Source organism: Myotis daubentonii, chromosome 9 (genome assembly GCF_963259705.1).
Source record: "Myotis daubentonii chromosome 9, mMyoDau2.1, whole genome shotgun sequence".
NCBI classification, from domain to species: domain Eukaryota; kingdom Metazoa; phylum Chordata; class Mammalia; order Chiroptera; family Vespertilionidae; genus Myotis; species Myotis daubentonii.
Window position 1 is genome coordinate 41,567,882 of NC_081848.1, and position 20,596 is coordinate 41,588,477.

At 46.7% G+C, this 20,596-nt stretch overlaps 2 protein-coding genes across 10 annotated transcripts in view; one reads left to right on the plus strand and one right to left on the minus strand.

Annotated features, from left to right (window-relative positions):
- Positions 1-8,064, plus strand: part of P4HA3 (prolyl 4-hydroxylase subunit alpha 3) — a 43,751-nt gene extending 35,687 nt beyond the window's left edge. The window contains exons 12-13 of the mRNA XM_059708459.1: positions 708-804; positions 1,590-8,064. Of these exons, the coding sequence (XP_059564442.1) occupies positions 708-804; positions 1,590-1,660 (168 nt within the window). The 3' untranslated portion in view covers positions 1,661-8,064. The remainder of the gene's footprint in view (positions 1-707; positions 805-1,589) is intronic.
- A 2,917-nt stretch (positions 8,065-10,981) lies between these two features.
- Positions 10,982-20,596, minus strand: part of PPME1 (protein phosphatase methylesterase 1) — a 66,771-nt gene continuing 57,156 nt past the window's right edge. For 4 of the 9 annotated variants that reach the window (XM_059708463.1, XM_059708460.1, XM_059708461.1 and 1 more), the window contains 3 exons: positions 14,637-14,701; positions 14,055-14,122; positions 10,982-12,191 (listed from right to left, as the gene is read on the minus strand). In XM_059708463.1, the coding sequence (XP_059564446.1) occupies positions 12,173-12,191; positions 14,055-14,122; positions 14,637-14,701 (152 nt within the window). In that variant the 3' untranslated portion in view covers positions 10,982-12,172. Of the gene's footprint in view, positions 12,192-14,054; positions 14,142-14,636; positions 14,702-20,009; positions 20,042-20,596 lie in introns of those variants that run through there. The other 5 variants (XR_009454409.1, XR_009454408.1, XM_059708465.1 and 2 more) reach the window with 3 other exon arrangements.

Here is a 20,596-nt window from a genome sequence, read left to right on the forward strand (position 1 = left end):
TGGGCCTCAACTTCCTGCTGATAAATTGGGGAGTGTGAAAATGCTGGCTCCCGAGGGTTGTTATTAGTGAGAGCCTAAGGAGGGGTGTCTGGATTAAGTTCTTAGTTGTATGAGGAATGTTTTATTCCACCTTGTGGATTTTTGTTGTGTGCATCTCCTCAGTGATTCAATGACATCCTATACCACTCATTTTTTTGGTTGATTTTTCTTTGTTAAATGGCATTTAAATATATAAAATAAATATCAAAAATATAAGTCTTTGTTTTACTATGGTTCCAGATATCAAAAAATTTCTGTATGTGACACGGCACCACAGTTAAGTTAGGGTTTTTCAAAATGCTGACACGCCGAGCTCAAAAGGTTCACCATCACTGTCCTATACTCACCTTTCTCCTAGCACTTATCACACTGTCTTGTCCTGGTCTGTTTTTAAATCTGTCTGTCCCAAAAGACTGTGAGCTCCTTAGAGCAGAATTGGACATGATTTGTCTCTGCATCTTCAGGGCCTGAAGCAGGGTAGGCCCTCAATAAAGGACAAATACATGCATGAATGAATGAATACATGGCAGCTTATGCCACTTTGTGATATTTTATGCATGCTCGCCCTCAACCTGCATGGAAAGCTTTCATGTAATGACATGCATGCATTTGTTCTCAGTCATGTGCTTCCCAAGGAATGACTGGGGTTGGGGTCATTTTGTTTCCAGAATGCTGCACTATTTTGGTGGAACCTGCATAAGAGTGGTGAAGGGGATGGTGACACACTTCATGCTGGCTGTCCTGTCCTGGTGGGAGATAAGTGGGGTAAGGCCTGCCTTTCTGGGTATAAGAATGGGGTGAGGGGTTCATAGTGAAGTGAAATAGGGGTGGATGGAAAATAGCCATCCTATCACTCTAAAAGCTTCATTGCAGTGCCACGTTATAGCGAGATGATCAGACTCTGGGGTAGTTGCCCTCAACAAATCGGGAGCCCACAAAGGGCAGGGATCTGTCACAGAGCAGGTGTCAGGAAAGGCTACTGACCTGACAGACGGGCCTGGATTCCTGAGTACAGCTGAGGAGGCAGATGGTGCTGAGTCCTAGTCCTGTGTCCCAGGGAGAGAACCATTCAGTGCCTCTCCATGAGGAGATGGTCAAACAAGGACGAGATAAGTAAGTAGGGGATGTGTTTATGTAATATGTGTGTCCAATAGGACTTGGCTCTGAATACAGAAAAAGGACAGGGACTCTCATGCTGAGATGGACACTGTCAGGAAGGGCCACCCTTTTCTCTCATTACTCTGGAGTGGCACCATGGTGGAGGTGGGCTCTTGGGAGCTACATGAATAAAAGATGACTGACCTCAGAACCCACAGGTTTGAAAATTCGTCTATAGTAGACAGGGCCTGTCAGGACTTTTCCTAGGGATCAATGTCCTCTTTGCTAATTATCTCTGCTTGAAGCAACATCTAGTCTGTCTGTAGCAGGACTGGGAGTAGGGTTAGGCAAGTGAGTTGCCTGGGTGCAGAATTTAAGGGTGCAACCCTGTGGTGAGCACTGCCACTGTTCGCTCTGCTGAGCCTGCTTTCTTCCTCCCCATTCTCCCCCAGTGGCCAACAAGTGGATACACGAGTATGGGCAGGAATTCCGCAGACCCTGCAGCTCAAGCCCCGAAGACTAACATGTTGGCAGAGAGAAGTTGATGACGTCCCATGGCTTTCCAGGCAAGCCAGAAGCCAAAGCGAGGGACTGGAGAGGAGAAAGGAGAGCATCCTTCTGGAAGAGGGCCTTGTCAGCACTGTGTTCCTTGAGAATGGGAGGCAGGGAAGTGGTCTTTATCAGGGCTCACCTGAGAATTCACTGAGAAACCATTCACATTTTTTCTGCTCCAGGCATGGGCACAGTAGAAGGGACAATACAAAGGGTGGGGCAAAAGGCTGGAGAGAGGTTTCTGGAGATCAGAGATCTCTGTTGGGAACAGGATATATCAACGGTCTCTGGGGCTTGGTACAAGGGGCTTTTGCCTTTTTGAACCTTGACACCAGGGTCCCATAGGTGCAGTGAGGACACCTGCAGGAAGGGCTGGCCGGCTCCCACGGCTTTTTGCCCTTCAGCCCACTGACTTGTGCTGAAGCCTAAGCAAGCAGTAACTCCGTATCAGGAGTGCACTTCATATGATAATTTTTTAAAGCATAAAGCAACTTTTTGTATGACAATTTTTAAATACTGTTATTAAAAAGGTTTACAAATCATTTCCACACCGAAAATATTCTTACATTATAATATTGAGTGAAAGAAGCAGAATGCAAACTTTTTATTTATGCCATAATCTCAACTTGGCTCACTTCCCACCACTCCCCTCTCACTCCATTCCAGACACATAACATTATTTCTTTTCTTTCTTTTTTAAAGCTATTATTTATTTCAGAGAGGAAGGGAGGGTGAGAGGGAGAGATAGAAACATCAATGATGAGAATCATTGATCGCTGCCTCCTGCACACCCCATACTGGGGTTCGAGCCCACAACCCAGGCAACATGTGCCCTGACTGGGAATCGAACCGGTGACCTCTTGGTTCATAGGTCAGTGCTCAACCACTGTCCCATACCGGCCGGGCACATGACATTCTTTCTGTTCCTCAAAACCACCATGCTCAGCACCCTCAGCACCATTCCTGCTTTCTAGACCTTTGTATTTGCAGCTCCCTCAACTCCTCCCTGGCCAAGCTCTTCTCATCATTTCACTCTTGGCTTAATGTCACTTCAGAGAGGACTTCCCTGATCACCCAGCCTTCTAGCCAGTGTCCTTCAGATTAACTACTTTTATTTTCTTTATAACAAGTTTCTCAAATTGAAATTACTTGATTCATTTGTTTGATTGTGGCCAATTGCCTTCCCTGCAGGATGAGTGCTTTAAGACCCCACTATGTTTTGTAAATGCCTCTATTACAGCTCTGAGCTCACTGAATTTCAGTATTTATTTGCCTGGCTGTTCACATTACACTCTGGGCTCCTCATTCCTCTTGGTGTCCCCAGAGGAAGGTCTGGTTTGAAATAAGTAGGCATTTAGCAAACATTTTGGATAAATCAATAAGAAGGCATCCTTTGAGCTGTGCTTTGGGGGACGGGTAGAACTTTAACAGGCAGAGTTTTAATGAGAAGCATTTCCCAGTGGAAGGATGAGCATGGGCCATCGTTGCGTTGATGGGTGACTATAGCATTCGAGCACCTGTGCACAGAGAACAGTCCATGCACCTTGGCTCAAGATCCTCAATAGGCAGGGGGGTGGGGGAGGGAGGGAGAAGGGGTGTGTCTCGCTTGCTCACAAAGAAACCACACAGTGAAATGACTGGGTGGTGAGACACTGCCGCCTCCATCCCAACCTGCACCATGCATGTCCCGATTTCTGCTTCCCAGAGCTCTGCAGCCCCTAACCTAGGGTTCTGATGTGCTGATGCACCGCATCCTGCAGAGCCTCAGCGAGCATCTGCTCACATCCCAGTATTTCTGCTGAGTGAGCCTGGGTTCTGGAAATCATCTAAGTTATTTTTATGTAGGAAAGGAAAAATAATTTTCCCTGTAACTTCTGTGTTCGTAGCTGAGACCTCTGCAATTAACAGATTAACCAGAGGAAACACGCATAAGTTGGAAATGAGTAACTCCCTGCGTTGTCGGGAATTCAGGCTTAACTACCATCCGAATAGAGAAAGGGGAGGGAGGATGTAGGCCTCCTTAGGAAAGATGAGTGGGCCCTTAGAAGAACAGATGGGAAGGAGGGATGATAGTTTGCGATCATTGGTCTGGGTGTGGTGTCCATTTCTCGTCTCCTCTCCTGTGATGAGTCAATCTTTCCTGCTTGATGAAACTCCCAGGGGGGATTCATGACCACTGCGTTCCTTTTGGAGGATGTGTCTTTAGGCAGATACAGCAGTTCAGAGGAAGTCTCCCTCTGCATTTGCTGTTTTTCAAAATAATCAGTATGCCCGAGCAGCGGTGTGGCATGTTCCGCTACCCTGACCGCCTGCCGCCTCCTGCTCCAGAGGAAACGGCCGAGGCAGAAAGCTGTCTGCGGGCACCACGGCTCCGCTTTCTTCCTGCTGCGGGGATCAGACCGGGCCTTCTCGGCACGGTGGGGTGGGTCTGAGCTAACAGCAGCAGTGGTGAAGTTGATGAGTTTCCCACGTGACAGGCACCTTTCCAAGGTTCATGTGAGTTAATGAAACTTTAAAGGCTTGATGAATTCACACTCACCCCAAGCCTATGAGGTCGATCAGTTATTATCCTCGTTTTACAGAAAAGAAGACAGAGTTAGAGAGTTAGGTTACTTGCTATAATCCCACATTTTGGCTCTAAACCTTGTGCTTTGAACCACTACTCTCGCAATATCTAAGAGGTGACAATTTTCAAACACCCAAGTGACTGAAATTCAAGAACTGTCTGGCTGCAAATGAAGCAACAATGACTTACAGAGCATTCGCAGGCCCAGGCCCAAGCCCAGGTGTGCTGTGGGAGTGAGAAGTGCTGGATGCAGTCAGCTGGTAGGGAGATGAGACATTCATCCGGGGTTAAATATTAGTGAAACACGATATGAAAATGTTGCATGCAGTAAGAGATGAATTATTGAATGCTTCAATTAAGAGCTGAAGGGGTCACTGTGGCTTGGGATAGTTGCGATAGCCTCATTTGTTTATTCAAATGAATTACCAAGGTGCGAACTCAGTGCCAGGCCTTTAGGAACACCAGGAATGGAAAGGAGAATTCCATGCCGACCCTGCCCAGACCCTCAGATCATCACAAGACAACGTAGTTATAGGTGGAGACAGAAGCAGAGCACTGAGGCTTCAGGGTAAGGAGAGGCTGACCAAGTCTTGATGACATGGGGCGGTCCTGGGAAGGGTTTGTAGAGGCGCAGAAAGAGGAGCAGGGTGGGGAGGAATGACTCTCCCTAGAGCTATGAATAGTACCACCTTACTTTTGGCCAGTATGTTAGTTTTAAAATCATTTCAGCGTCCCTTCTCTTGAGCCTCACCTACCAGGGAAGAAAGATGAGCAGGCATTGTAGAAAGCAAGTCCAGAATGGTTAGTGGCCTGCCTGGGGTGGCACAGCAGAGCTTGGCCTGAGACCTGGTCTTCTGACTCCCTCACCAGTGCTCTTTCCACTGGATGGCTCTCAAAGCTACGTCCCTTCATTGCACCACAGGTGGAGAGTGGAAAGGCCTCATTCTTTTATATTTGCACGAGTTTCTATGCCCTGGGCAACTGGCTAGTCCTTCAACAAAGTGGTGAGGCCGAGGGGCCCCAACATCGCTTAGTGGTTAGGTAGCTAATTATAAGTAGAACTGACCGTGGCTAGGGGCATAGCTTATTTATAATTTTCTTTTTTTCTTTCTTGTACTGTTCTTCAACCATTTTTCTAACAGCTTCGTCCACCCGGGGCTCTTGACATTGCATTATGTATCCCTCACAAGCTTCACTCCAGGGCATGTTCTTTACGTAATGACTATCATCATTATCCTCAGTAACCACATATTGACTATTTACTGCAGCCCAAGCACTGTGCTAAGAACTTAGGTGGATTTGTTTCTTCGGTCCTCACAATGAGATGGGCACTGTTATTCCCACTTTACAGATAAGGGAAACAGGGACAGAGGAGGTGTAACTTGCCTGAGGGTACACAGCTATAAAGTGGCAGAGGCAGGATTCAGATGAGGGTCTATCTCCAAATAGCGTCACTGGCCCTGTGTTGTCTGCGTTACATGTTGTTTTGCTGGGGTTGCTTTGCTCCCACTGGAAGCGTATCTTTTGGCGCCAACAACTTTTGAAAGGAGTCTCCAACGTTTCCCCAGGCTTTGGAAAGGTCTGTCTTTTGTGCCTCTAATGCCTAATGGCTAGGAACCCCGTCAGGATGTAGGTACTGGTTGAATACACAAATGAATCACCCCAATTCCACAGATGTACAATGAACACCTATTGTGCGACCAGCCCCATGCTAGGTACTCCATGAGAATCCAAGAAAATGAAGAGGTCTGTCTGCTCACTGCTCTTAAAGCAAAATTAGCACATGCCCAAGGCGGAGAATAGAGAAGTAGACATCATCAAGGGGAAAGCTGTGGGGTGCTCACCCTAAGGAGCATGGGAGCTGGGAGAAAGGGAAGAACCCTATGGATAGAGTAGACTGAAGGCTTCCATGTTGGGGCTCCAGGAATACAATGGAAGAGTGTGCTTGTGGAGGGAGCGGTTGTCACTTCACTTGTCCCCTTTCACACACAAGGGGGTAGGGAGAGCTGTCCAGGAGGAGGAGGATGTGAGAGGGTGTTGATTCTGGGGGGCCCTTGTCCAGCAATGCCAACAGCAGCCAACACAGACTGCCCTTTCATGGAACCACTCAAAGAGTTCCCTGTTTGGGAGCATTGCTTCTCAAGCTGAGAGCATCCACGAGGGAGGGAGGGTGGAACGAAGGGGGCACTTGCCCGCAGAGTGCTGCACACTCTGGCAACTCCGTGAAATCAGCCAAGGGCTAGGGGAGGAGACACACCTTTGTACCTATTCTGTGCCAGCTATTTATTCTCCCTTCTCTCTTTCACAACAAGTATGAGGTAAGGCAAGAGAGGGAAAGGAGGCTCAATGAAAAGACTTCCTTAAGTTCACACAGCTAGCAGCAGAGCCGGGTGCAGAGTGAGGCAGGCCTCCCTACCAGCTGCTTCTAACCTTTCTCACCTGAAGATCCTCACAACTTTCCCCCCCTTGGGAAGTAGAGCTTGTCTCTTTCCCGTCTTCGTCTCTACCCCATCCCTCATTCATTCCCTGTTGTGCTTGGGAGCAGTCCCACTTGGTGAGGCTGGGGAGGCGAACCCAGTGGACCTCAGATCTAAGGGGTTTTGCCTTGGTTTCCCCTCCTGTTGGAATTCCTTTGTCTTAGCAACATGGCATTTCCTGCTTTTCACCTGGACTACTGCAGGAAGCACATTTGAATTATACTTTAAATACTTAAGTCTCATTTAACCCTCCTGACACCTTGTAATTTAAGGATTATCAACCCATTTTTAAAATTTTTTTTTGGATAAGGAACCTGAAATTCTGAAAGAAGTCAATGGTCACCCAGCTAGTGGGTGGCTGAGAGCCTGTCACCACTAGTACCTGTCAGCAAGCCCCAATCTTCTCACCTGCCTCATCCCCATCTCTTTTCTGGTATATGTAGGAGTAATAAGGTGTGCACTGGCCTGGAAGCTCTGTGGCTTGAATCCGAGCCCAGACTGTGCTAATTGTGTGACCTTGGGCAAATTACTTCCCTTATCAGAGCTTTCGTTTTCTCACCTGTAGGATGGCACTGCTAATCTGCCACCCCTACCCACTCCAGAGGAGCTGTGAGACCTCGAAGGATGAAAATGTGCTTTATAAATGGTATATGCTGTATTGTGTCGTTAGGCTAAGCTTGATTAGTCATCGCTTTGTGGCATCATCATTGATCATCAGGAAAAACACTTTCTCCCCCATCACACAGTTCCCTACTCAGTTAACTGTTCCTTCCGTCCACCAGATAGTTGCAGGCTCCAATGTTTAGCCTGGCTACAGGCTGGGGTTTTCTAGCAAACTGCTGGGAGAGAAAGCCAGCTCTAGGAATAAGGGAGTCTCTTGAGTTTACATAACATTCTGAGCCTTGGAACCAGAGTGAGAATGTGTTGACTCTGGCTGCTGATGGGTAGCCAGCTGGGGCAGGAGAGTTGGCTGGAAGCTTACAAACAGCACGCTGTTCCTGCAGGGAAGAGTGTGGCTGCCTTTGCTTTCTCTACTCTTATAGGCTCTCTTCTTGCTTTTCCCTTATTGTCTTTACCCTTTAACTCCCTATCCCCTGTTCTGATGACAGGCTCTTGAATCCAACTTAAGGGTCCTTGCACCTCACTGTCCAAATCGGTTTGTCTTGTTCATTTCACATCCAAAATCTTGAGCCGGTTGCCTCCTCTCATCCCTGCAGCCATTGTCCTAGTTAAGTGTACTGTTGCCATTTACAACTGCCCCTTTACTGAGCTCCTGCCTCTCGTCTGGTGCAGACCAATCCAGCTACACAGGATACTAGAGTTCCTTCACTGCAAACAACTCCCCATTCTTGCCACTCAGGGTCTTTGGGTCTGCCTCCTACTCCAGCCACACTAATCAAGTAAATCTACCAGTTCTCAGAACGACTTTCAAGTCTCCTGGGCTTGTGTAAGCTGTCGCCTCTACCTGCAGTGAATTCCCCTTCCTTCTCTACCTCCGTCTGATGATGCTTCAAAGCTCAACTCAAATGCTACCTCTTTTGTGAACCGTCTCTGACCCGTTTCCAAAGGTTTGGTTGTCCTCTTGTCCTTTGCACAATGTGGTCACTGTTTCTGTAACGGTCTCTCTACCGTGAGCTAATTTAAAGGGCCTCATTATGTATTGATATCTGTCTCCAAAATCCACTAGAAGCTTTGCACAGAACAGGTTCTCAGGTTTGCTTAATCAGCAAACAAATGCTCACCAACAGCAGGTTTGAGGATAACACCAAGTCATGCCAGCTCCCCTCATGCCTTTGTCTGAGTCCTCTCAATTTTGAGATCCCCCCTTCTATTAGATCTGCCTACCTTCTTTTTAAATCCAGATTCAAAAGAGGGAGGAAGGGAAGGGAGGGAGAGAGGGCTGTTTTTCCACTTATTTATTTATGCATTCAACGGTTGATTCTTGTTATATGCCCTGACTGGGGATCAAACCCGCAACCTTGGCATATTGGGATGACACTCTAACTAACTGAGCTATCCAGTCAGGGCCACCTACCTTCTATTTTTCAGGAAGTTCTCCTTGGGTATTGGTCAGTGTGTGTGTGACAGAATCGTCTTTGGTTTGACCCAAACATGCTCCTTCTGGCTGTGCAGCAATCCTTCACTTAAAAGGTCCAGGGGTTTCCCAGCCAGAGTGGGTCAGCTGGTTAAGTGGCGATTCCAGTCAGAGCACATATCTGGGTTGTGGGTTCCAATCCCAGGTTGGGACATGTATGAAAGACAACCAATTGATGTTTCTCTCTCTCCTCTCCCCGTTCCAAGCATGTCCTCATGTGAAGATTATTAAAAAAATAATTTTTTTAAAAGGCGGAGTGGGGGGGGGGGTCTTCTTTATTCCCTGAGTTCATAGTGCTGACCTGTAGGCTCAAGGATGTTGTTATGGCCAGCACATAGTAAGTGCTCATTAAATATATGTTGTTTTGAATGTTTCCTTCTCTGCTGGGGTGTAGTGAAATGATCAGTAGACAAAGATGCTGCCACGTCCTAGCTGTGGCTGTGGGCAAGTCATTTCAGATCTCTGAGCTTCAATTTCTGTGCCTTTAAATTGGAGATAATGCCCATATGTCATAAGGATACAACATATAAAGGAGATGTGACTAGCACAGTACCTAACACTGCACAAACATTTCATTCATTCTCAGCCTCCATCCATCAAATCTGAAGAAGACTTATTTCCCTGGTCATCATTCTTTTTTTCTTTTTAGGTCCAGTATCTGGACCAAAATGACCTCTGCCCAGTGTCCCCATGTATTGTCTAGGAGGCAGCATGAAGAGGAAACAACCTAGGTTTGCATTCTGACACTGTCCCTTCCAAGCGATATAAATTTGGACCTGTCTACCTGTAAAAGGAACATCACTTACGTACCTCAAAGGGTTGCTGTGAGAATTAAATGGGATGTGTGTAAACTAACTTAGATCACCAACATTTGATGACTAAATTTGACTAGCCTGGTGAACAAAAGTGGCTGTGTCCCTGAGAACCATGCATGTGAGCATGCTGCCCCCCTGTGGGCAAAGGGCACACGCCCCACACAGAGATCCCACCCACACCCATATCCACAAGGGATTGGTGGGAGAAATGAGATCACACACAAACACTTTTCTTCTCTGCTAGGGAGCTCATGCTTTACCCTGAAATATTTAGTGGACATCTAACCCTCAACTTCTCAGGATTAATGTGCTTGTTAAAATACAGATCAATTCTTAATAGGTCTGGGGTAGGGACAAAATCTTTAACAAGCTTCCAGATGATACTGATACTACTAGCCCACAGACCACTTTGAGTGATAAAGGTTTTAAATTTAAAGTGTAATCTGGGAGTGACATGACAGGAACTATTCATTGAGTGCCTCCCCTGTGCCAGGTTAACCTATATTAACTTACATGGTCCTACCCTACTATTGATCTCCACTTTTCAGTTGAGGAAACTGCAGTATAGAATCAGTTATCTCATATAAACCATAATGGCTGGGCCATGGGTTCTAATTTAGGCAGCCTGGCCCCAAAGCTTTCTAGGACTCCAACATTGTGCAGAGGACGACCAAAGGAGGGGCTGTGGCAGGGAATCAGCACAGGTACTGAAGTGATCTGAGAGATGAGGCCTCAGCTAGGGCAGGAGCCATGGGTCTAACAGGTTTGGTAGTAGACTGGATATGGGTCTAAGAGAGCTATCTATGGAGCTCTAGCTGTCTGGTTTGGATAATTGGAGAGATGGTGGTACCTACCGTTTACTGAGCTAGGAAACACAGGAGAAATAACAAGTTAGTTTTAGAGGGAAGGTGAATTCAGTTTCAGGAATGGTCAACATGAGTGGCCTTTGGTCTTTTGGGAGAGATGAGGAGGTACAAGGACCCAACTGTTTGGAGCTCAGGAGATGATCTGGATTGTGGACAAAGTCTGGATGTTGGCAGATATGAAGCGATGAGTGGTGAGGTCACGTGAACAGGGCAGACTGTCCTGTTCCAGAACAACAAGTTAACACAGCACATAATTTGAAGAGATGGGACTGGAATCCAGGTTTCCCTGGCTGTTGTGGAGGCTGGCCCTGTCCATTCCACTGGGCATCCCAGACCTGAGGAACAGGCAGAGCATATCATGCTGATGGGCTACAAGAAAGGGATTTCTGGAGCTCTATGGTAACTAAATCCAATGAATTGTCCCCTGCCCCCCATATCAGCAGAAATAAGGACAACTTCACGGAGAGACTATATCAATAAAGGCTGGGAGATATTTATTTTAACAAGATCATAAATAACAAAGAAACAAAGTAGGTCCCAGACTCCAGACCGTGCAGCAGGATAAGGGAGAGGAAGTTGTTGGGTGAAAAGTGGAGGAGGCTAGGCATCACCTACGACAGTCACAGAAAAGGTGGGCTGCAGGAGACTGCCCCTCCCTGCCCTTGGAAAAGGTATGCTGGGGCAGCAGGGGGAGGCCGTAGTGCTGTGATGAGGCAACTGGAAGAGGCAAAGATTGAGGATGCTAAGCTAATTCTATGAACAGTGACCTGGGAACCACAAATGCTGAAGATAAGCTGTGTGGGTCTAGAAGAAGCAAGCGGGCACTCTGCACACCTCCAGGAACCACTTATGAAAATGGTTAAATTTGACCCTTAAAAACCACTGCACAGGCTTTAGCGCTGTGGCTTTGTGCATGGGCTGTACTTAACCTGGGTTGCTCTGTGACAGGTGAGGGCTCAAGAGGTCCCTGGAGCAGCCTGGCCTCAGCCCAGGACAGGTGTCCAGACATGTGGGAGTGGGACAGTGGGCTCTCCCCAGATAGGAGGCCATGTGCTTGGACTGGCTGGACCTGATTTTCAGGATGGTTTCTTGTGATGCTATCCACTACACCTCCTTATGCTTAAGGATTGGATCCTGGACTCTATGAGTCTTCCAAGCCTGGAAGAGTAAGACTGGGATAAAAAGGTACCTGACTGGTGATTTATTTGGAAGGGAAAAATAAGGACCACCCTATGCATGGCCCAAACCGTGAAGTAGGGCAGAGCTATGCCAAGAACAATATCAAGGAGTAGAGGTCTCTGAGCCTGGGGAGACATTTGAACCAGGTGCATTGCCTAATGCCAGAAATAGGGGCCCACGTGGCAGTTCTGATAAAGGCTTTACCCTAGGTAAGGCAGAGAGAACAGGAAAACCCTGAACAGGGAAGGGGTATGATCTGGGAACCTTTGACTAGGGAGGTTCATGTTGGTCAAAGGCCCTGAAAAACAATGCTTTCAACAGAAATACACAAAAGGGTCTGTATATCTGGAGATGCCCATCTATAGGAAGCCGGTGTCACATGGTCGGGCAGGATGGTGAGGAGGAGACAGCGGCATCACAGTGGCCTCTGGTGCGATGTATTTACAACAGAGCTCAATGTTAAGGGAAGGACAGATAGCAGGTCACTAACAGCCAGGAAACACACTGTGAAGAGTAGAAAGAGAAGGGAAACGAAATGTCACCCTGCCTCCTTCAGTATGCCCTTCCGAATGACCAGCAAGGACCTTGCAGATCGGTCCCACCCCCCACAGCTTCATTCAGGGCTGTACACAGGGTCTGCCCTCAGTGTACTGATGATTTGACAAAAGCTCCAAATGGTCTAGGGCCGTGGTCGGCAAACTGCGGCTCACGAGCCACATGCGGCTCTTTGGCCCCTTGAGTGTGGCTCTTCCTAAGCCTTAGGAGTACCCTAATTAAGTTAATAACAATGTACCTACCTATATAGTTTAAGTTTAAAAAATTTGGCTCTCAAAAGAAATTTCAATCGTTGTACTGTTGATATTTGGCTCTGTTGACTAATGAGTTTGCCGACCACTGGTAGGGCCCCAAACATTGCTTATTAAGGGAAATTCAGTCTTTACTTTTGATTCCTGGTCAGTCGCCTGTTTGGCATAAGGGAGTCACTTCTATGTGGCTCACTGTGCCAGGCTCTTGTCATCATTTCTAATGCCTACCCTGCCCTGTCACCCTCACCTCCCAGGCTCTGGTATTCCAAGTTCTCTAACACAAAAGCCTTTTCTTCTTCAAACTTCCTGAGGGTGGGGAACGGGTTTCCCTGGACCTTCACCAGGCTGTGGGCTCTGCGAGGTATCAGGGGCCTTCTGGAGCACAGCGAGGAGCTCCTTGAGGTGTGGCCAAGACTGTGTGGTGTGGGTCACCATGCTTCTCTTCCTCCTCAACAAAGAGCCCAACTGTGTCTCCCTAATCAGATGAAGGACATCCTAGCAGAGAAGCATCCTTTTCCCTCTAGACCAGTGGTCGGCAAACTGCGGCTCGCGAGCCACATGCGGCTCTTTGGCCCCTTGAGTGTGGCTCTTCCACAAAATACCACGTGTGGGTGCGCATGTACAGTGCGACTGAAACTTCGTGGCTCATGCGCAGAAGTCGGTATTTTGTGGAAGAGCCACGCTCAAGGGGCCAAAGAGCCGCATGTGGCTCGTGAGCCGCAGTTTGCCGACCACTGCTCTAGACCAATGGTTCTTGCCTGGGAGTGATTTTGCCTTCCTTAGGACATTTGGTAAAATCTAGAGACATTTTTGCTTGTCACAATTGTAAGTGTGTGGGGGTGCTACTGGCTTCTAGTGCAGAGAGGCCAGGGATGTTGTTTAAACATCCTATAATGCACAGGGCAGTCCCCAACACAAAGGATTACCTGCCCCAAGTATCAATAGTGCTGAGGTTGAATACCCTATTCTGGGTCTCTATTTAGCCTCCACAGCCGGCCCGGCCTTCCTCAGCAGATCTCTCTAAGAGCCTGGGAAAGGACGGATGCCCATCCCAGCTTCCTTAGAGAAGGGCCACCTCAATAAGAAGTGCACATGGGGGTGGGGTGTAGGGTGGTGAGGGACAATTTAATCTCAGCTCAGCAACAACCCACGACCTGAGAGACAAACAAACAACAGCATTGTAGAAACACACATTCTGGGCTCTGTGTTGAGGAAGGCATGGTGACTGAACCAGACAGGGTTAAGGAAGAGATAGTTACAACTTTGCAAATATCTTTTTGTTGGAGTTGGCCAACACTTTGGGCTCCTTAATCCTTTGTACACCATAAGCATCTATAGACACAAGCAGCGGACCTTCCCCACATGCCATGTGTGTCTATAGCCGCAAACCTCACCTATCAACTATGGTCACCCAATTTTAAAATCAGACTTGTTAGTGACATCTCTGGGTTTGTAAAGAAAATTATGGTAACTTAAATATTCCAGCACATATGGGAGAAATGGGGATGGTTTCCGTTTTGGATGTGTGGCAGTTAACTGGTTAAACCTTTTTACTGCTTACCACTGGAATCCACCGACGGACTCTGCAAACCTGTTCCGGATCAGGAAAGTGGCAACAGCTTCAGCTACCTAGAATACAGAGATTTTCCTAGCCATGTGAAGGTTAGCAATGGGCCTCAGCCTTAGAGGTCCTGGGGGCTTCTGCTGGAAGGTCAGACCCTATAGTGAACTCACGAGACCTATAGGTCTTGGGAGCTTGAGATCACAATGACCTGGGTACTGCTAGGGTAGGAGACTCATTCCTAACTATCAGTATAATTTAGGGAGCAGTTTCTACCCCAATTATCCCTTTTTCCATCTGGCTTTTGGAGGTAATGGAGAAGTGGAGCTTAAGATCTTCACTATCGGATCCCAGGATAAAATAGCAGGGTGCCAGTAACTTCTCAGCCCACACACAGAAAGCCAAGACCATTGGCTGCTGCCAGGGAGAGGTATGGGAGCTGGTGGAGTTGCATCTGTGTAGGTCCCACAGAAACAGCTGCAGGAACACAGACTGATTTAGAGCTATGTTCTATCTTCTGTGAGACCCAAGGTTACTCTCACAGAGGTCCTCATAACTCTCAGTCATCAGCACTGGGCTCACCTTGTCTGGGGCATCCTCATGGACTGCATGGCCACACTGAGGTAGGACCTGCATCTGGAACTTCCCTGGAGAAGAAACAAATCCAGGCAACTTCAGGGACAAAAATGGCTCTCTCCTTACCACCTCTGCAGCCTCATAGGACATTTCAGAAGCCCAGGACCTCTCCCTCCCTCTCTCCCCAAAACTCTAGACTCAGTTGCCAAGCCTTTGAAGAGGATTGTAGTATCTATAATTGTAATCTTGGACAAATCATTTTCCTTTCACTTTTTCCTTCTGCAACTATTTAATGTACAAATATCTACTTCAGGCCAGACATATAGGAAGAAACGGTTTCCTTTTTTCAGATTTATTATAGTCTAGTCGGGGAGCAAAACACAAGAACCAACATTTTAATGCAACAGGTAGTTCCTATGATTAAACTGCACACATGGTACTGGAATAATGTAAGAAAGGGGGCTTTGTAATCAAATAGGGATTCAGGGAGGCTTCCCACGGAAAAAAAGCCTACACAAAGGAAAGGAGGATGAAATAGTATTTATTCCTAGAAATAAAAACTTGGCATGGTGCTTGTGAGAGTTAATAATGAGGGTGGAAAAGCAAGCAAGGACCATAACATTAAGGGTTTTGCAAGCTATGCTAGGATTTTGAAATTTATTATTAAAGTTACCATTTGAGTGCTTAACTATATGCCAAACACTGTACAAATAAGGACACTGTTTTGTAGAACACTGTAAGCTCACAACTAATATGATCGTTATAAGGAGTTAACAGAGATGACTGATAAAGCAAGATCTCTGAGCAGACTAAAAGATATGGGACCAGAGCTCCCCAAAGCAGAGAGAGCTTCAGTGTCTCCATTTACAAACAAAGTGAGTGCACTCTGACAGCTCCTTTCTCTCTTTTTTAATAATTCTTTATTGTTGAAAGTATTGTCAATTCTTTATTAACCCCCTCCAGTCCGCCCCTTCCCCCTCCCCTGCCCCAGGCCTTCAGCACCCTATTGTCTGTGTCCATGGGGTATGGATATATGCATACAAGGTCTCTGATTACCTCCAACCCACCCACCTTCCCCCAACTCCCCTCTGAGATTCAGCACTCTGTTCCATGCTTTGAGTCTCTGGATCCACTTCATTCATCAGTTTATTACTTAGATTCCACATATGAGTGAGATCATGTGATACTTGTCTTTCTCTGACTGACGTATTTCACTTAGCATGATACTCTCCAGGTCCCTCCATGCTGTCTCAAAAGGTAAGAGATTCTTTTTTTTACTGTTGCATAGTATTCCATGGTATAAACATACCACAGCATTTTTATCCACTCATCTACTGATGGGCCTCGGGCTGTTTCCAGATCTTAGCTATTGTAAATTGTGCTGCCATGAACATAGGGGTGCATACATTCTCTGAAAGCTCTCTCGGGTCATTACATCCTGTGATTCTTACCCCAGTTACACAGTGCTTTAAAATATTTTTCAAGCCGAAGCCGGTTTGGCTCAGTGGATGGAGCGTCAGCCTGCGGACTGAGGGGTCCCGGGTTCGATTCCGGTCAAGGGCATGTGCCTTTGTTGCGGGCGCATCCCCAGTGGGAGATGTGCGGGAGGCAGCTGATCGATGTTTCTCTCTCATCGATGTTTCTAGCTCTCTATCTCTCTCCCTTCTTCTCTGTAAAAAGTCAATAAAATATATTTAAATATATATATATATATTTTTTTCAAAATAGGCTTCTATCCATGTTTTTAAGTTCTCAAATCTACCCTATAAAACTAAGCAGGACAAATACTGAAATTCTTTTTTCAGATGATGAAACTGACTGAGGCCATGATTAACAAAGTGATTTGCCCAAGGTAGCTTACTTAGTAGAGAAACTGCATTCCATTCAGTAAGGTTCAGCTTATTATGCCCATCCTCTTGCAGGAAGCTGCCCCCCGGTACTCAAGCCTAACTCCCCTCTCCTTTGTATCTCTTAATGTACTACTGTGAATGCATTTGAATCCAAATAGAGCAGTGTGTGCCACTCTTGTTTTGTAAGCTTATATTTTATACTAGTGGCCTGGTGCACGAAATTCATGCACGGGGGAGGGTGTGTTCCTCAGCCTGGCCTGTACCCTCTCCAATTTGTGACCCCTCGAAGGATGTCCTACTGCCAGTTTACAGGGATTGGGCCTAAACCAGCAGTCAGACAACCCTCACTCAATTCGGGACTGCTGGCTCCTAACCGCTTGCCTGCCTGCTTGCCCCCAACTGCCCCCACCCCGCTGCCTGCCTGCTTGCCCCCAAATGCCCCCCCGCCAGCCTGATCACCCCAAACTGCTTCCCCCCTGCTGGCCTGCTTGCCCCTACCTTCCCTCCCCCCTGGCCTGCTCATCCCCAACTGTCCCCCTGCTGGCCTGCTCACTCCAAACTGCCCCGCCCCCGCTGTCTTGATCACCTCCAACTGACCCCCACTAATGGCCTGCTTGCCCCCAACTGGCCCCCCTGCTGGTCTGCTTACCCCCAATAGCCCCGCCCCCCACCAGCCTGATCACCCACAACTGCCCTCCCCTCTTGGCCTCTAATCGCCTCTACCTTGGCCCTGCCACCATGGCTTTGTCCAGAACATCTGGAAGGTCTCCCAGTCTAATTAGCATATTACTCTTTTATTAGTATAGATATATTTGTCTGTAAATATGATTATGAATGCAGATATGAGTAGGACCAGGTAAAATTTTATAGAATGGGCCTTTTATTACAGATGGTTTGCCATGTATGCATTTTTTCTAAAGTAGTAAAAACTACTTTAAAAAATGTTTCAGGAAGACTTTGAGAAATTTACAGTATCTGCTTTTCTTCCAAGGAAGTTGTCACTTCTTTGCCAGAGTGAGAATTATCTGTATGCTTTGTATGTCAGCATTGGGCCACTGTGACTGGAAGGCACTTAGCTTGACTTGAGAGTAATTATCTTGCTGACTGACTGGGAGGGAGGGTGTGTGGCAGAGGAGATAAATACTCGGTTCTGAATTATTCATAGATTGCTGACTTTCTGGATTGATTGTGCAAGCCCCTCCTTTTATTGATGTCCACCTTCTATTGACAGACATCTACCCTGGTAGAGAAGTGAGATGAAACTCTCTTTCTTTTCATTGTAAAAAGCATTTGAATTCCTAAGGTGTGATAAGGCCACCCAGCCATCCACAGTCAAGGTACACATTTTCATGGAAGATGTTCCCACTCTTGAGTAAATTAAAACAATTTTTTCCTTTTAATTTAAACTTTCTTCTATAACTGTTTTCTTGTTACTTAAAAGCTAGTGTTTTTTAAACTACTTCCAAAGCTTTTCAAGCTGTATATGTCCTTGGAATGAATTTATAAATAAGAATTGAGCCCAGCCGGTGTGACTCAGTGGTTTAGCATTGACCTATGAACCAGGAAGTCACAGTTTGATTCCAGGTCAGGCCACATGCCCGGGTTGTGGGCTTGATCCCCAGTACGGGGCGTGTAGGAGGCAGCCGATCAATGATTCTCTCTCATCATTGATGTTTCTATCTCTCTCCCTCCCTCTCCCTTCCTCTCTGAATCAGTAAGAATATATTTTAAAAAGACAGAGAGAGAGAGAGAAAGAAGAGTATATATGTTTGTAAATAAGAAAACATGTATTTGATGCTCTAAGAAAGTCTTATTTTCTTTCATTAAAACTTGTGCAGTATAGGGCACTCCACAGATTTTCTTAATTTGAATAAAGTTAGAGGGAAAGGTGCTAATTCAGAGTTCCTTGGGAAAATGTGTCACATATTTTTTTTATGTTTATTTTTTTAAATCAAAAACTGAAATATTTTCTATTCAGAAAATATATTTGGATCTAAATATCGTCTGTAATTTTAACCCTAAAATATCAATTTAAATATTTTAAAAATGGTTGGGATGTTTGTTTTTTTAAATAGTTAGGTTACTGGAGTTCTACATGTTACTGGATCACCTGGGGTAATTTTCTGATTGGAAAATTAAGAATTATAGTCAGAGGGGAGGACATGAGAATTTTTAAAGAACATATTCAATTTACTTTAGAAGCCGAACCTCTCTTATCATGTGACTTGTTTGTATGTTTGTTAAACTATATTATCACATAAGCATTGCTGCTATTGGGACAAACAGTGACAGTTGATTCAGGTCATCTGAATGTCCACTGTGTTTTAATTTGTATGTTCATTTTGACTCTGTCATATGCTCAAACTTCAGTGGAAGTCATGAGAAACTATTATTTTTGCCTGCTCCCTCCTTTACGTTGGAAATATTCTTTTTTACTCAGGGGGACCTTAACTCTGATGTAAGGGATCATTTCCGTTGCCAACTGTTTTCTTCCTTGCCAAGTAAGACAGTTGCTGTGAACTCTTCAGTGATGCCTTCCCCAGGATATTTGCAGATGTGGTTGGGAAAAGTCACCTTTGCATGTCAGGTGCTGGGGTGCCGGGGTGCCGCTTCGCCTGCATCCTGGCTCTCCGATTGCGATGCGGCTCTCTCTCCCTCCGATCGCCATGGTGACCACGGGGCCGCAAGCCAGGCGGCACCCCTGGGCCTCAGGGGTGCCACCTCGCCTGTGCCCCGGTTCTCTCCCCCTCCGATTGCCATGTGATCACGGGGCCGCAGGCGATCACTGGCTGGGGGGTAGGCAAAGGCGGCCCCGGTTCTCCGATCCAGGGCTGGGGGGGCAGGGCAAAGGCAGCCCCCTGGGCCGCCTTTGCCCTGCCCCCCGGCTCTTGCCTGCTGCCTGGGTTTCCGATCACTGTTCTTCCATCCTTCCCCTCTCGCCTCCCATCATTGCGCTTATGTATGCAAATTAACCGCCATCTTTGTTGGTGGTTAACCGCCATCTTTCTTGGCAGTTAATTTGCATATCACCCTGATTAGCCAATGGGAAGCATAGTGAAGGTACAGTCAATTACCCTTTTTGTCTTTTATTAGACACTAGAGGCCCGATGCACGAAATTCGTGCATGGGTAGGGTCCCTAGGCCTGGCCAGCAATCAGGGCCGATCTGTGGGACGACCAGCAGGGCGATTGGGGGCTCCCTGCTGGCACCCACCCTGGCTGGCCTGGTGCCGCCCGCTTGCCAGCCCTGCCTCCCTGACCCCTCTCTCCCCCACCCCCCCTGCCACTGCCACTGGTCAACTCCCTCTGCAGGGCGACCAGCAGGGAGATCGGAGGGCCCCCACTGGCACCCGCCTTGGCTGGCCTGGGCCTGTGGGCTGGGGGAAGCTCCTGCGTTGAGCATCTGCCCTCTGGTGGTCAGTGCGTGTCATAGCAACCGGTTGTTCCACCGTTCGGTCGATTTGCATATTAGGCTTTTATTATATAGGATTGGTGCTTGCCTCCCCAGGAGTGTGTCATTTCTGTAAGGACTCCGGTTACTATCATTACTTGTTATATATCCCTAATAGGGTTCAACACAGGGCGAGACAATGAGCAAGTTAATAATTTAAGCAAATGATTTGATAAAACATATAACTCCCAGGATTAATGACTAGAGATGCATTTTAATTCCTATTTGAAAGAATGGGCATAAGGAACCAAGGAGAACTCACACATACTAACACTATAGCCAGTACACATAAAAATAATGTTATATGGGCAATCCTCACAATAATTCTATGAGGTGGGCATATTCCAAACCCTCCCCTGTCATCTTACAGATGAGGAACCTTAATTTTAGAGAATCTAAATTATTTACCCAAATTGCACTGTGAGTGAGCACTGGGTTTCCAGGATTTGATAACTAATTCAGTTGGTTTAAACACAACGCTGGAAAGGCTGAGGTTAGGAATTTATGCTGAGTTAGCCATTTCTCTTTGTTTTATCGAATGTCCCTCATCACAGCCATTTAATCTCTATACTCATGAGATACTTTGAAAGAGAAGGTGGCCTTGGCATAATCCTTACTGGAGAAACAAAAGAGCATCTAATGAGGAATCGTGACTGCTTCTTGAAC